General features: G+C 36.7%; 1 protein-coding gene across 5 annotated transcripts in view; it reads right to left on the bottom strand.

Moving 5' to 3' along the window:
• Window positions 1-13944: 13944 nt before the first annotated feature.
• Window positions 13945-16033, bottom strand: part of fgfr1a (fibroblast growth factor receptor 1a) — a 44761-nt gene continuing 42672 nt past the window's right edge. For all 5 annotated transcript variants that reach the window (XM_073867554.1, XM_073867558.1, XM_073867555.1 and 2 more), the window contains exon 17: window positions 13945-15928. In XM_073867554.1, coding sequence (XP_073723655.1) covers window positions 15749-15928 — 180 coding nt within the window. In that variant the 3' untranslated portion in view covers window positions 13945-15748. The remainder of the gene's footprint in view (window positions 15929-16033) is intronic.

The raw sequence follows: 16033 nt of genomic DNA, 5'->3' as shown, positions 1-16033 counted from the left end.
TAATAGCAGGTGGACAATAGTTAGTTACATTAGTTACATTTCCAAGCATCTGTGCTTTATGTTTGTATTGGGAAAAACATTACTTCATCACTACATTCTAAAGCATATAATCATACTGTGTATTCTTTAATATTGCATATTAAAATGTATTTAATACTTATTACATTAAATGTAAAACAAAGTATTATTCATGAAATGTAATAGAGTAAAAATTATGATAATATGCTTTGGAATGTATGTTTTCAAAAGAAAAACGCGGATAAAATACAAATACTTAAAAAAAAAACGTTTAAGTAGAAAGTAAAACCCCTGCTTGATAGTAAAATGTCTGGTTGTTACGTTTGGTAGCACTAATATATAATATACGTATATACGTATATATTTATCTGGCCCCTTTATATTTGGTCATCTGCTAACGTCTTCTATCCACTCCACTATAGTACACGGATCTGGTAACAGTGTTGAAAAACTTGATAAGTCAACTTTTTAAAATATCTTTCTCTGTCTGTGTTGCTTCACTGCTGATTCTTGCCATACTTCATCCTTGTATACAAACAGTAAAAGGGTCTATAGCTGGCTTGCAGTGTGAAAATGAGCATTCTTAATGTACCAGCAGTTCATTGAGTGATGGTATATATTGAATTAATACGTTTAATTTCATATTAAAGCTGCAAGCAGCGATGGAAGGGCCCTCTCACGCATGTGCACCCTCACCCGAAGGCTTTAGGGCAAGAAGTGAACAATTGGTATATGAATTTTAGTGGGTAAATATATGTGGATTTTCAATAGAGTTGTATGTGTCATACCAACTTTTGGCAGCAGGTGGCGTTATGAGTGCAATTGATTATTGTTATATTGATGTGTTCAGGCCAGAACTCTTGTCAAACATATAGGGGCGGTTTCCCAGACTAGGATTAGCGTAATCCAGGACTAGGCCTTAGTTTAATTAGGAAATATAACTAGTTTTAACAAACATACCTTAGTAGAAACATTACTTATGTGCATTTTGAGGTAAAACAAAGGGCACTGATGTATTTTTAGATATGTCAGTTCAAGTTATTTTCAGTTTGGACAGCTCTTACATTTATTTTAATCTAGGACCAGTCTAATCCCTGTCCGGGAAACGGCGCCATAAAGTCTGGGACAGGTCGGACATTGTATGAGTTAGAACAGCTTTCTATGTCAATGGTGAAACTAAAACCTTGCCAGGCCGCCACAGACATGCCCTTTAACGAAAATTCAAGATCTTTGCACATTATTATTGCAAAGTCCTTAAGATCGGTCTGAATATGATGATGATCTCATAAAATTTCTATGAGCAGTAATCACAGTGTAAAACAGGCCATTTCCTGCTGCCAGTAGGTGGCGCTATGACTGTCTCTGAATAATGCCATATGTGTTTAGGTCAGGACACTTATCAAACATGTGAAGTGTGGGTCAGATTGAACATTTTAAGCCTGAGTTAGAACAACTTTAGGTTTGAAAGGCAAAAAGCCAAAATTTGGCAGGCCGCCACAGACACACCCTTCAACGAAAAGACAAGATATCGGCAATTTAGCATTGCAAAAAGATATATATATATATATATTTTTTAAATCTGTGGGGTTTAGAGCTTGGCTCCAAGAGACTTTTTTGTAGGTCTTGGGGTGATTTATGATCCTACTGCATTTCGTACCTGTACGTTTAACGTAGCAGGGGGCTGCTCTCTTGAACTTTTGTAGGTGGCGCTATAGAGCCATTTCTACATGGCCAATTCTGCAACCTATAAGAAATTAACATTTTCCCCACATCTCACACATGTGCAAAGTTTCATGATTTTTCAAGCGTGTTTAGGCCCTTAAAAATGTGATTCATTTGACCATACTTTGTCACGCCACCACAGACACGCCCCTTAACGAAAAGTCAACGTCCAGGGTTCCAACGGGTCCTTGAAATCCTTGAAAGTTTGTGGATCTGGGGGAGAAATTTCAAGGCCCTGGGAAGTTTTTGAAACTATACATACATACATAGATACAGGTTATTGAGAGGGCTTGAATATATTTTATGCAAGAAGTTTTCTGGGAAATAAATTCACATTATTTTCTGTGTAGTGTAGGATAATATCATAAAAATTCTAGACTTTTTAAGCACACGTGCTAAACTGTTCGCTTTAAATGCTTATATCTTTTGTATGTGAATGTTGATTCACACCAAAATGCTTTTTTGCATAGTTTTGTTTGACACATGAAAATGTCTTGGGTTACGTATGTAACTGTTGTTCGCTGAGAAGGGAACGAGACGCTGCGTCTCCCTTGCTATACTTCCTGCTTCCCTGTAACGCCATCTTTGAGGGATAGTTCACCCCCCCCCCCCCCCCAAAAAAAAAAATCTGTCATTATTTCCTCACCCACATGTTGCAATAAACCTGTATAAATATCTTTGCTCTGCTGAATACAAAGGAAGATATTTATAAAGCAATGTTTGTAACCAACCAAGCATCACTTCCATAGCATTTTTTCTATCCTACTATGAAAGTCAATGGTGCTTATGTTTCCTGCTTGATTACAAAAATATTGTGAAATGGTCCTTGGTTCCTAAATATGTTTAATGACTGCATCACTTTAAACAATTGCTAAATAGTATTGAAATGCGGTATATGTCGTGTGACCAAAACCGGAAAACTGGCTTGATCGCGTCCGGGTGCCAGCATGTGCGTAGCTTGTTATTCGTAGTATTTTATTTGTGTTATGTTCTTTTTAATTCTAATATCTAATTTGTCATATCTAATATCCTCTAACGTTAATATCATGTCAGAGTAGAGCATACAGACCTGGAAGCGAATCATCTTTGTCTGGTTTCAAATCAGCGTGGTTACTTTTACTTTTCCACTACATTGTACACCGAAAAACCGAAAAGAGAGTCTGCGTGTGCGTAATTACCAGATCCGATTTTGAGCTTAGGGACATAAATAATAAGGCTTGTTCGACTTCATGCGGTGCCGCAATAACCGACAACCGGATGACGTCAAAGTTCTGCGAGAGCGGTTTAAAAGCAGACTCCTTCGTATGATTTCACGAATCGCTCTCGCGGTACTATGACGTCATCCGGCTGTCGATTCTTGCGGCGCTGCATGAAGTCGAACAAGCCTATAAACTTGTGCGACTGTATGTATTTAAGTGTGATCCCGTACTAACGCTGTGTGCAAGGTAAAAATGATTCATTCTTTTTTTGTTTAACTTTATCAGTAACACTTGAATCCTTTAAAAACGATTGATTACTGATAACTAAATTAATAGATTAAACGCGGATTTACAATTAAACTGACATTTCATTACGACTGCCACACTAGGGGGCGAACTCCGACCGTCGTGCCAGGATACTAGTGTGTAATTAAGCCCATAGCCTAGCACGACTTTTAGTATTTATGAAAGACTATATGTTGTGAATACTTAAAATGTAACAATTCATGAAAGTTAAACAGTTATAAACAAAAGAAGTTTAAGCGCTCTAGGCTACATGTTGATTATTTACAATTTTCTGTGCAATGTTCATAGTTGAACTATTAAAATTAATTGGTTCCTGCAATGTTAAAGTGCAATTGTTTTTAAATATTAAATAAGAAAATATGAGTTTTCAGTTATTAAAAGGCAAAATACTGTATACAAGAAGTGTGCATCTTTTTTGAAAATGCATGTTTTTTTATTAATGAGAAAAAGATTAGTCCACATCATTTTTAATTTTTTTAAATCTGGCCCCTGAAGAAGAGCAGTTGAAGACCCCTGTCATAGGGAAACCATTTATGGTACTCTGTAGAACCATATGTGGTGCTAAAGCATGAATATACTAAAATGGTAAAATGGTCTTATTATAGACAGTAGAAAGACTTTAGAAGAATCTCACTGATCTCTTTTAAACAATGACAATACATCAAAATCAGATACACTTGAATCATGGTGATTTGCATGGTGACCACAAGGGGGCATAAGAGTGTCACTTAACATCCTGAGAGAACTGTGAGTCCGTTTACAGAACGGAGAACAAGCTTCTCTCTCTCTCTCTCTCTCTCTCTCTCTCTCTCTCTCTCTCTCTCTCTCTCTCTCTCTCTCTCTCTCTCTCTCTCTCTCTCTTCCTCTGGTCTCAGTCACTTTGTTCTTGGCAGGGCAGTACTGCAGTGGAAGGCACAGCTTTCACCAGCTGACACCAAAAACACAAACAAGCCAATTGAACAAGCTGAGGTACCAGTAGGCCTTCGTGCATTGGATACCTGCTATCTTATGTGATGTCTCCCTGGCCTTGAGAAGAGAGAAAATAAATTTTTTATATATCAACTTACATCAAATTACAAAGTCAGGAATCTATCTGTCTGTCTATCTATCTTGCAGGTACACTCAGTCTTTTGCCATTAATGCTCAGTTTGGATATTTGGACTTTAATTCATCATCATGAGTCATGATATCCGTTCTACCGGGCAATAGCTTCTCCGGGCTTTATAGTGTTTGGAAGCTATCGGCCCTCGTGAATCACCGCCATGGCTCATGCGCATTGATTCATCACAGAATGACAGCAGATAAAAACCTTATTGAGTTTACATCCCAAACCCACTTCCTGATTCGATCCTATTGCCAGGTTCAGTCAAAGAGAGCCTGTGTGTGTTTCCCTCGCACATCTGTTGAAGTTTCTTCATCCTTACAAGTTTGGCCGGGGTGTGGGATTCAAATAGGAAGGTCTATGTTTTCCATCTCACTTCAGGTATAATGTTTTTGGCGACTTTTAGGATATGTGCTTGGATGCAGTTCAGGTCGTTTTGAAAGCACGCCTAGGTTCATATGAATCATTCAAATCTTTGTACAGGCCAGACCAAGTCACTTACAGGACTGGGCACACACATAGTGTAAGTGCATTTACATTAAGCTGGAAAAAATACAAGAGCAGCACTAGCAAAACCTTAAAGGGAGACTCTACTTTGTTTTTTTTAAATATGCTCATTTTCCAGCTCCCCTAAAGTTAAATATTTAATGTTTACTGTTTTGTTATCCACTCAGCTGATCTCCGGGTCTGGGGCTAGCACTTTTAGCATAGCTTAACATAATCCATTGAATCTAATAAAGCCCCATTCTTAAAGATCATTAACTAAAAAAAGTTGGTTTAGGGTTTAGTTACTCTTTAAGTTTTAATTAACACAGTGCATATTTTTGTTTGGGAAGAATTATTTGAAAGCAAGATGCTGAGTCAATACTTAACTTTCAGTTTCCACAATTTTTTAAAATATAATTTTTTTACAGTGTAACCCCAAATAGCTGGAAGCAATCTGAAAAAAGACAAACCAAAGCTTGGGTCTAAGAAGGTTAAAGTGGGTTGAAAAACAGGGAACGATGCGAATTATTCCGGCGGCCAGATTTTTAGAGGCCCACCCATCATACATTTTCTGCCTCCGCCACTGCTGCTGAGGAAGAATTGTGTCCCATTTTGAAGTTAAACAATAGGAGTGCTGTCAAGCAATTTAATCTAAACCCAATTCAATAATGGAGAATACAAAGACATGTGCTTCAGCGTTCAGTGATATGATTAGAGAGATCCAAGCAGACATCAGTCTAGTGACTCATTTCTTCCTTTATAACACAAATCATGAGGACCGTTGCAGGACCAGATTGAAGTAACCTTAGTATGATCTCTCTTATATGATTGAAGTCAAAGAGAAAGTCAGGGGATTGCAGTTTATTAATTCCTATCAATATTTTGTAAAATGCTTCGTCGTTACAACTCGTACGTTCAGCCCAAAATGAAAATTCTCTCATCATTTACTTACCCTCATGTTGTTCTAAACCTGCATGAGTTTCTTTATTCTGTTAAACACATAAGAAGATATTCCATAGTAGAAAAACAAATACTATAGAAGAATTTATTTATTTTTTATACTGTAAAATTCTGCAGAAATTTGTTTGCCAGTAACTTACTGTAGATTTAAAGGGCACCTATTACAAGATGTAATATAAGTCTCAGGTGTGCCCAGAATGTATCTGTTAAGTTTTAGCTCAAAATACGTCACAGATCATTTATTAAAGCACGTCCAAAATGCCCCTATTTGAATGGGAGCATAAACACGCTGTTTTAATGTCTGTACCTTTAAATGCAAATGAGCTACAGCTCCTCACTCCCTTATCGAAGGACAGTGAGCGCTTTCAGTTAAAATAGATCTGATTTAATACAGTCTAAGACAAAAGTATCTAGTGGACGGAGTACAATTTGCTTAGGGTAGAAACAATGCATGACTGTAAGTGGGCGGGGTTTTATCAGTGTTACCTCACATTGATAAGAGAATGAAAATGGCATGTCTAATGAGGCTGCTCTGGTTTAATGGGATTTTTTTATTGTAGGGCTGCCAACACACATTAGGCCCTATTTTTATGACCTAAGCGCATTGTCTAAAGCGCACTGCACACGGCCTAAATGGGCATGTCTGGTGTCACTTTTGCTAATTTAAAAACAGGAAAAATGGTTTATGTTCCAAAAATTCCTATTCTTGTAATGAGTAATGGGTGTGTTTTGGGCGTAACGTGCAATAAACCAATGAGAGTCTCAGCTCCCATTCCCTTTAAAAGCCAGTTGCGCCTGGCACTAGGTCTAATCCCTATTTAGAAAGCGGAATTTGTAAACTGCAAAACTAAGCGGAGGAAGAAGACCACCAGTTTAAGGTTAATGTTAAAAAAATTGTGTTGTTTTCATTCTTATTAAAATGATTATTTTTTGGATTAAAACCTTTAAAAGCCGTTTTCTTTCAGTCATAGAAGAACAAAAAGCAGGCTTTTAATTGCTGTAAATGTATTGATATCCTACATAATCATTGTAATCTCATAAAATAATTTGCAAATATGCAAAAAAAAAGGTTTGTACTTTAAAAATACAAACAAGAGATAAAAAATGTACAAACGTGCGGAGAGCTGAATTGTTTCAGCACTCGGACAGCGCTGTGAGTTTTTTAAAGCATTACTTAAAAATGTTTCTCATCTCATCATATCCACAGGTACAGAGTCATCATATACAATAAATCTGTCGGGTAGCATTTAAAAAACATTTAAAAATAGATGGATTTGTTTAAAGCAAAGCATTTATTTACTTACCAGGCTGCAGGTGAAACAGCTCTTTGCGCCTTCTAACGTCTCATAATCGGTCCTCATTTATGTCCAAGAGACTCAATAATAATCTTGTACATTTTAATTTTTAATGTTTTATATTTAAAAGCGTTTTTGCACTGCTGCGCATCCATGTATGTGATAAGCAAACGCGCGTTTGTCGTCCTGTTTATAGGCGCATATTTCTAACGCGCTCATTAAATAACAAAAACAATATTGCGCACTTTGGACCAGGTTTTGTTGGTCAATGGCGCCGTAGTCTATTTTAGTTGCCTCAAAATAGCAACGCGCCAACAATTCGCCTGAACAAACCTAGTTTTCAGACCAGAACGCCCATGGGCGCAAAATTGGGCGCAAATGCATTTGCTATTTAAACAACGTGGCGCTAAATGTGAAAATGATCATTGCTCCAGGTTGAAACTAGCAAAAGAAACTTGCGTCGAGCATTGTGCCAGGTTTATGATAGAGCCCCTATAATGTCCAAAAACTAAAAGTGGATTTTGCATAATAGGTGCCCTTTAAATGTATGTTATTTACTTGCAACAGTTTGTGCAAAGTTAAAATAAACTTAGTCTTTTACTTTACAGAGTAAAACTATGATAACAGCCAAACTCTGAAGGAAAAACAAAATAAAGGTTGATGAGGATTTCTGGTTCCCAGAATGCTTTGCATGAGGCTGTTATTTTATAGTTTTATTCTGTAAAGACAAAGACTTGTTAATGTTGCATAACAGCTGCATAACTACAGCAAAATTTTTAGTTTGCTATAAAAAAATAACAATTTTGCTGAATTATCTGCTGACTGTGAGAATTATTCGGTTGATTGATTTGTGAGCTTATCACAGTAATAGACTACATTATTCCCTGTAAGACTGAATAAATGTAAATGTAAAATTTGCCTGAGGTCAGACGTTTCTAAATGTAAAATGATACAGTTTTTGTCTGCCACGTATCACTGTGTCTGTTCAGACAAGAAATGTACGTTTAGCCAAAGGGTTAATGCTGAAGAACAAGCTGACAGGCCGTGATTACTCAGCCCCACCTTATACATGTAAGTGTACTCCTGTGTCGGAAATCCGATCTTTTGCGAGCAGAGCAAAGTACAGCCTCGGGGTAACAGGTGCATAAGAGTTGTATAGCAGCCCATATCATTCAATTTATTCATAAAAATAAGGCCACATCATTATATTTTCTATATTGTAAAGATCATCAAAAATATCAACTAAAAATAGTTATTACTCCAAAAAAAAGTGTACTTTCATATCATATTTGAGTTTGTGCTTTGTATAATGAAAATAAAGGTACGTTATTTTCTGAATAATAATTAGATGTTTATTCTCAAGGGCTCACACAAAAAAACTGATCTTTTTGCGCGTCTGTCATTATATCTGGTTCTGTCGCACTTCAAATGCATACAAACTACTTGAATCATTGTATCCATTCTTACAATCTTTTGTTGGCTTCATTGTCTCCGTCACTTTCTCACACCATTCATATGAATGAAGTGCAGAAACAGGAAACAACAAACAATACAGGACCCAAGATTGATTGACAGGTCGAGGCGCCCGAATGCCCTCCACATCAGTGATTGGGTTCCATATGGAGGCCGGTCAGCAGTACAGACACACACGCACTCTTCAAGGGGTCACTGACCCAAAACAGGATCCACATTTTCATTTAAACAAATCATAATTGAAGCTCCATTAAGAGATCATAAAGGCTTTCATTGAGATTGACTATGCAACTTCTTAGTTTAAAAATGCTTTCATTAAAGGACGCCAATCTTAGCGTCTTTGGAGATTAGAAATCCCTAAATACTTGCTTATCTCCAAACCCACATTTTACTTTTCAAAGGGTCAAGATATGAAAGATCCTGCACTCCACCCACTAACAGAAGAAGTTCAGTTTGAGACAGAGATAGCAGAACATAAGCAGGTCCTTGAAGAGGCTAAATAAAGAAGTGGTTACATGTCTGTCTTCAGACGACAGCGCGGCTCTTTAATGTTACAAATGAACATTACAACATTGATTAGATGAAATGTTGGTGACCTGAATAATAGAAAGCAGATGACACAAAGTCAAGGTCACACAAATAAAATCCTGCAGTTATGATAAGATATTTCTTTAACTTTAGCCAAAAGTACACTGTAAAAAAAATCCGTAGAAATTGCAGCTGGGTTGCCAGTAACTTACCGTAAATTAAAATGTATGTTATTTACTGGCAACATTTTGTTTAAAGTTAAATGAACATTAAACATTTACAAGTCTTTGTCTTTACAGAGTAAAACTAAAAAAACTGGATCAAGCAAAACATTCTGGGAAACAAAATCTGAAGCAAAAAACAGAAAAAGGTTGATGATGATTTCCGGTTCCCAGAATGCTTTGCATGAGGCTGTTATTGTATAGTTTTATTCTGTAAAGATAAAGACTTGTTAATATTTAAAATGTATTTAACTTTGAACAAACTCTTGCCAGTAAATAACATAAATTTAAATCTACGGTAAATTACCGGCAACCCAGCTGCAATAACATTGTAATTTCTTTCACTGGAATTTTTTTTTTACAGTGTATTAAATATTTTATCAATGAGTAATAAATGAAATGGAAATAGGGGGTGAGCTGGGCACAAACTAACGCGGGTGTGTTAATTGTAACACGACTACATTACATATTTCTATAGGGCTGAGCAATCTGTACTTTTGTTTTTTTTCTCTTACTGTCAGAAGATGATCAACTGTGAATTTTTAAAAAGTTTTGATGTGTTTTGGATATGATATTGAACAAAGAGTGTTTTGGAGGCATAAAAATATGGGTGTGTAAGTCATCAAATCCAACCTTATATTATTTTAATCACTGTCTTGTTACCTAAAACATAACACAACATAACAACTCCTAGTAACTGATAGCTGGGATTGAAAACATTTGTACACAGCCGGGTTAGTTGTCACAGCGTTACAATGAAGCCTCAGGTATACAATGATAATGAAATGAAAACAATGTAAATGCTAATAATCAAAATGATAACTGTTAATACAATATCAGGAGAAAAAACTCAAAATTATGAACTTTTTGCCTTAATTGTGCAGCTCTTTAAAAAAATATATTTAAATGCATTGATGCATAATACATGGATGGTTAGGGGAAGGATCATGAATGGATAAATGTGTGGATATATATAATAGGCAGATATATAAACAATATCCACATTTAGTATATGGACAGAATTTTATTGAATTATTTGCGAACAGTAGCACGTGTGCTTAAAAAGTCTAGAATTTTTATGATATTATCCTACATTACACAGAGCATAATATGGATTTTTCCAGAAAACTTCTTGCATAAAATAGATTCAAGTACTTTCAATGACTTTCTATGTATGTATATTTTCAAAAACTTCCCAGGGTCTTGAATTTTTTAACCCAAATTCACAAACTTTCAAGGATTTCAAGGACCCGTGGGAACCCTGAGCGTTAGGTTGTGCCCCGCTCTCCACAATCAATTGAGATGATTGATTTTCTTTCCTTACAGTAGTTTGGCCTCAATACTGTAAACTACTCCTGTATGTAACACTTAGAAGCACATGACTTGCATTGGATTCTTGTCAATTAAGTTGACATTGTTAAGATAACGCTTACAAGCTGCAGCCGTTGTGAGATTGCCGATATCTTCATTTCCACATCTGCCCAATGTGACAACACAATTCACTTAACATCTACCACTTTTACCTCCAGCATTACTTGCTGAGCCACTTCTTATGTCCGCGCAGACAAGAGTGTAGATGATCCTTCAATAGACGCTGTAGTAGGGGGAGAGCGGGGCACAACCTAACGCTTTTTGGTTTTGGCTCTAACAAAAAAAAATGTAAACATATTTTTACATAAGTAACACACATCTCTGGAACAAATGAACACTTATGCCTTGTTTCCATTGGCTGGTATGGCACAGTATGCGGGTGATTCTCACGAAAACTTGTTTTTAAAAATGTCAAGCATGAAAATTTAAAAATTGCTTAAATTTACTTTTTTCCCACCAGACATTGAAAAACAAAGTCTGGAGTAAATGGGAACATTAATTTAAAAACTTTTACTTATCATTTAACACTTTTTGTAACATAATTTAAAAAATTAGTCCTAAAAAATCTCATTACCGCAACAGTCAGAAAACATCAACACTGACATATTTTCAAAATGACATGACAAACCTGAAAGAACATAATTTGGAGATTCTGCACATGCATTTAAAATCAAAGTATTATGCTTCTATTAATTAAATTAACATTTAATAAGCATCTGTTGCGGTAATGATAATCAAAATGTTGTGTAAGCATTCTGACAAGACAATATTTCAAATTAACTGTAAAAAAAATGATCTTAACTTGTAGCCATCTTGAAGTAACTGGTCCATGTGCTTGGTCACTCAAAATCAAACTTTATTAAAATTATGTATGTGTGCTTAAACTGTTCTCAAAAAGTGTTGCGGAGGATGAGAACATCAGGCATGGACACATCATTTTCCTAATTTTTCTTCATTATTATTATACATGAATATTCAGTAAATATTTTATTTAAAGTAGTCTAGCAAAACATCCATTTATTTTTTTTTCTTAATATTTTTGTGTTAATTTGAGTAAATTACAACATAACGCATGTTCAAACACAGCCGGACACATTGCGGTAATGAGAATTTCAGCAGAAAATGAGATAAAATTTACAATTATAAATTCTTATGTTGAAATCACACATTGTGCAAGGTAGAACACAGTAATGTGTTCATTCTGATGCTTTTTAATGTTACTATATTACACATTTTAAAGCTAAAATCATTAGTGCCGTGGTGTTTCAATGGTTTCGTGAGAATCACCCATGCAATTATGCCCGTTTCCATTGTCAGTGGTACCAAAACTGTGAACCATACCATTTTTTTTAAAGGGCACATATTGAGCCCATTTTTACAAGATGTAATATAAGTCTGAGATGGGCACAGAATCTGTCTGAAGTTTCAGCTCAAAATACCCCACAGATCATTTATTATATCATGTCCAAAATGCCTCCATTTCAGGGGGCAAAAAATGCGTTGTTTTCATGTCTGTATCTTTAAAGGGACATTCCACTTTTTTGGAAAATATGCTCCTTTTCCAGCTCCCCTAGAGTTGAACATTTGATTTTTGCCATTTTGGAATCGATTCAGCTGATTTCTGGGTCTGGCGGTGCCACTTTTGGCATAGCTTGGCATGGTCCATTGAGTCTGATTGGACCATTGGCATCACGCTAAAAAATAACCAAAGAGTTTCAATATTATTCCTATTTAAAACTTTAAAACTTTTAAGACTCTTCTGTGGTTAAATTGTGTACTAAGACTGACGAAAAATTAAAAGTTGTGATTTTCTAGGCAGATATGGCCTATCTAGGAACTCTCATTCCGGCGTAATAATAAAGGACTTTGCTGCTGTAACATGGCTGCAGGAGGCGTAGTGACACTATAGAGCAGCCGAAAATAGTCCCCTTGGTTACTTTCAATGGCAGGGGACTATTTTCGGGCAATGCGTAGTATCATTACGCCTGCTGCAGCTAAAAGTTGTAGCGCCAGACCCAGTGATCAGCTGAATGGACTCCAAAACGGCAAGAATCAAATGCCCAACTCTAGGGGAGCTGGAAAACTAGCACATTTTGAAAATTTTTGTAAATTGAGTGTCCATTTAAATGCAAATGAGCTACTGCTCCTCAATCCCTTACCAACAGACATTGAGCGTTTTTGGTTAAAAACAGATCTGATTCCTGTGAATACAGTCTGTGATGATAGCATATTTAGCCACATTAGCACTAAAACATGCTAACAAACACATTTACAAAAGCTTTTAAGTTAAATTAACCAGTCAGCCTATGGCTGTGGGTGGGGCTTTATCAGTGTGACATCACATTAACAAGGAAAACAAAACAGCCTGCTTTGGTTTAATGGAGCTCTTACAAGATCGCATTAACATGTAATCAATAGGCTTTATGCCGAGCTGCACCACTTCCTGAACTCCAGCCAGCTCCTTGTTTCCTGTCTGCCATTATTGGACAAACTGATTAATTCAGGTGTGTCTGATTATTGTTGTTGTGACTACTGAGGTCAGGCACACCTGGATTAATCAGTTTGTCCAATAATGGCAGCCAAGAAACAAAGAGCCGGCCGAAGCCCAGGAAGCAGTGCAGCTGGACACAAAGCATATAGGGAATGAGATAAAGTATATGACACTGACACAGGTTGCTCTTGCCAAAACCAATCTGGTTTCATGAAAGTTACCCTCATGTTCATTCACTTTTTTTCAGACACTTTTTCCATATATTTTATAAAAAAGGTGCTTACCAGAATTTTCACAATGCTTAATTCTCTATACAATAACACTGAATTGTGACCAGGGGTTAGGTCACTTTCGTTTACACGCAGTTGGGATATTTTCAATACAGCGTTGGGACAAATATAAACATTTTCTGGGTTAATTCAACTCAACGGCTGGGTTTGTGCCATTTCAAACAAACGCTGGGTTGAAAATAACCCACAGCATTTTTATAGTGATTTTTCAACATCCTCTTTAACCTCCTAAGACCCGAGTTTTGGTTTGTCTTTTTTAGATTTCTACCAGCTATTTTAGGGTTAGGAAGAACCAATGAATATAATAACCAAATATTTTTCTTTGAACATGAAGCAATGTATTTGTCCATGTTTGTGTACAACAGGTTTATTAAGGAGTATTATGGTCCAAACAACAACAAAAAAATTAGGTCTTGGGAGATTAAGTCATCCAATTTCAAATTGAACAACTCTAAATAAAATCTGACACAAGAGGGCACATAGAAACTAAAAGCTGATACATTTATTGATGAATTTGAGCCAAACTATTGCAGTTTACTAAACTGCACTGCAACATTTCCAATTATAATGCACGTGTTACATACAACAAATGTTTCAGTAGTCCATCTGTTTGACCTGCGTTACCTTTCTCAGAACCTAACAATGTACCGCAAATTAAAATTTACCGCAGCTGTCCTATAAACACATTGTACACTCACAAACAGTCATAAATTGAAACTGCTGTATACCCCGTACCCTTCAACTGTAGACTTCAGTCATATAAATCAAGCCTCGACTTCACGAGCCCGAGCCGGTTCTGGCCAGAATGAATCACTTGGCCGCATCAAGACGTGATGCATCAGCCACTGGATGTGAGCCAGTCACCATTGGTAACAGTTGCATGCATTTGTAGCATAGTACCTTACTAAGAACGGTCATTCGTACCACTATAAATAAAGCATTAACCGCCACGCTCGGCTTTCGGACCTGGCATTTACAATGTAAGCTGCACGTTATAATATATCATCACCCCTACTAACCCACGCCAAATGTGAGGGTCCGTTGGACTGTAAACACAAATTTATGTTGTAAACTCGTCAGTAAGATATTTACAAGGTTGTTTATGAAGTTTTTGTGATTTGTTTGTCAACAGCATTTTATTGGATGCAATCCTAGATTAACATAAATGACATGCAGGTGTTTTCATTACATTAAAGAGGTGCCGAAAATTTATTTTGTTATCATTTACTCACCCTCCAGTTGTACAATGAAGATATAAATGTTAATAGCCAATAGATCTGGGGCACCATTCACTTCCATGATATTATATTATATGGGAGTCAATAGTGCCCCAGATCTGCTTGGCTATTACCATTTTTCAAAATATATTCGTGTTTAGCAAAACAAAGACATTTATAGTTTAAGGGTTAGTAAATTATGACAAAATTTTAATTTTTCAGTGCACTATCCCTTTAAAACAAAACGTTTATTTTCTCTGGAATGGGTGCTTATCTGGAATTTTTTCCTATGATCATCATCAAAGACCGTATCATAAAAAGCAATGACTATTTATGATATGAAGAGATACGAAGAGAACAACCGTAAAGTAGGCTTCGTTGTCTTTTCAGCAATGGTAGCCTATATACATATAGCTTAACTGGGTACCATCTGAGATAGCAGCAGTTTTGAGCCACTTCTGCCAGGATGCATCAATGATACAGAAAACGTACAAAACTGGCCATATATCAGCTCTTAATCATATAATTTCATCTACAATCTCGTGGACCTTGTAACGTCCCTTTCAAAAAAGCTACACATCTAAGGTCTACATATACGCATCCTGGTACAAAAAAGCGACATGATTCAAATAGTGTAATAAAAATAAAGGTAGAGTGTAAATATATATTCATATTTATACATTTCTAGCTGTATTTACAAGAAAGGTTGTGTGTCCTTTCAGTCAGTCAGTCAGATGTGTGCCCGTTGTCACAATTCATTTCGGGCAGATTAAGAATTTGGTCTGAGCAACAAAATAAATGTCCAAAAACGAAAAACTCCAACAAGGTTTTCTCTACTACCACCAAGGCAATGTTATATGTCTTGCACTCAAGTGCCCTATAGCTTTACAACAACCACAACAGGTAAGAGGGGTCCACGTGTGCCCAGTTTGTTCTCTTCCAAACCGTAACATCGCACAATCTCCAAGCGCTTTCGCTCCAGGCATCTCCGTATGTGGCAAAAGCTTCAAATACTCCAAACGTTCGTGAGCCGAGTCCAGCCAGCTGAAGATGTGAGAGTTTAGGGAACTCAGCGCTTCTTAAACGGCACTCCGCGGTTGGGGTGTGGAGGGAATTTGGGCAGGCAGGGTTCATCAGCGCCTGGGTCGTGAGAAAACACGGAGTCTTCACCTGAAGAGCAGGTAGAGCTGCGCGTGTCCGGGAAGTTTGGAGAAAATTGGTCCAGAGATACAGACAGGTCCAGATACTCCTTAAAACCACAAAGCACTAAGTTAAAACCACATTCAAATGTGAAGCAGCGCTATGAGCAGAAGTTGAGCATTTTCAAGCTATCTGGGCTGTCTTTAAAACAGAC

This window comes from Misgurnus anguillicaudatus, chromosome 5, assembly GCF_027580225.2.
Source record: "Misgurnus anguillicaudatus chromosome 5, ASM2758022v2, whole genome shotgun sequence".
Taxonomy (NCBI): domain Eukaryota; kingdom Metazoa; phylum Chordata; class Actinopteri; order Cypriniformes; family Cobitidae; genus Misgurnus; species Misgurnus anguillicaudatus.
The sequence above is the reverse complement of the archived record's forward strand: the minus strand, read 5'-3'. Positions and strand labels throughout refer to the sequence as shown.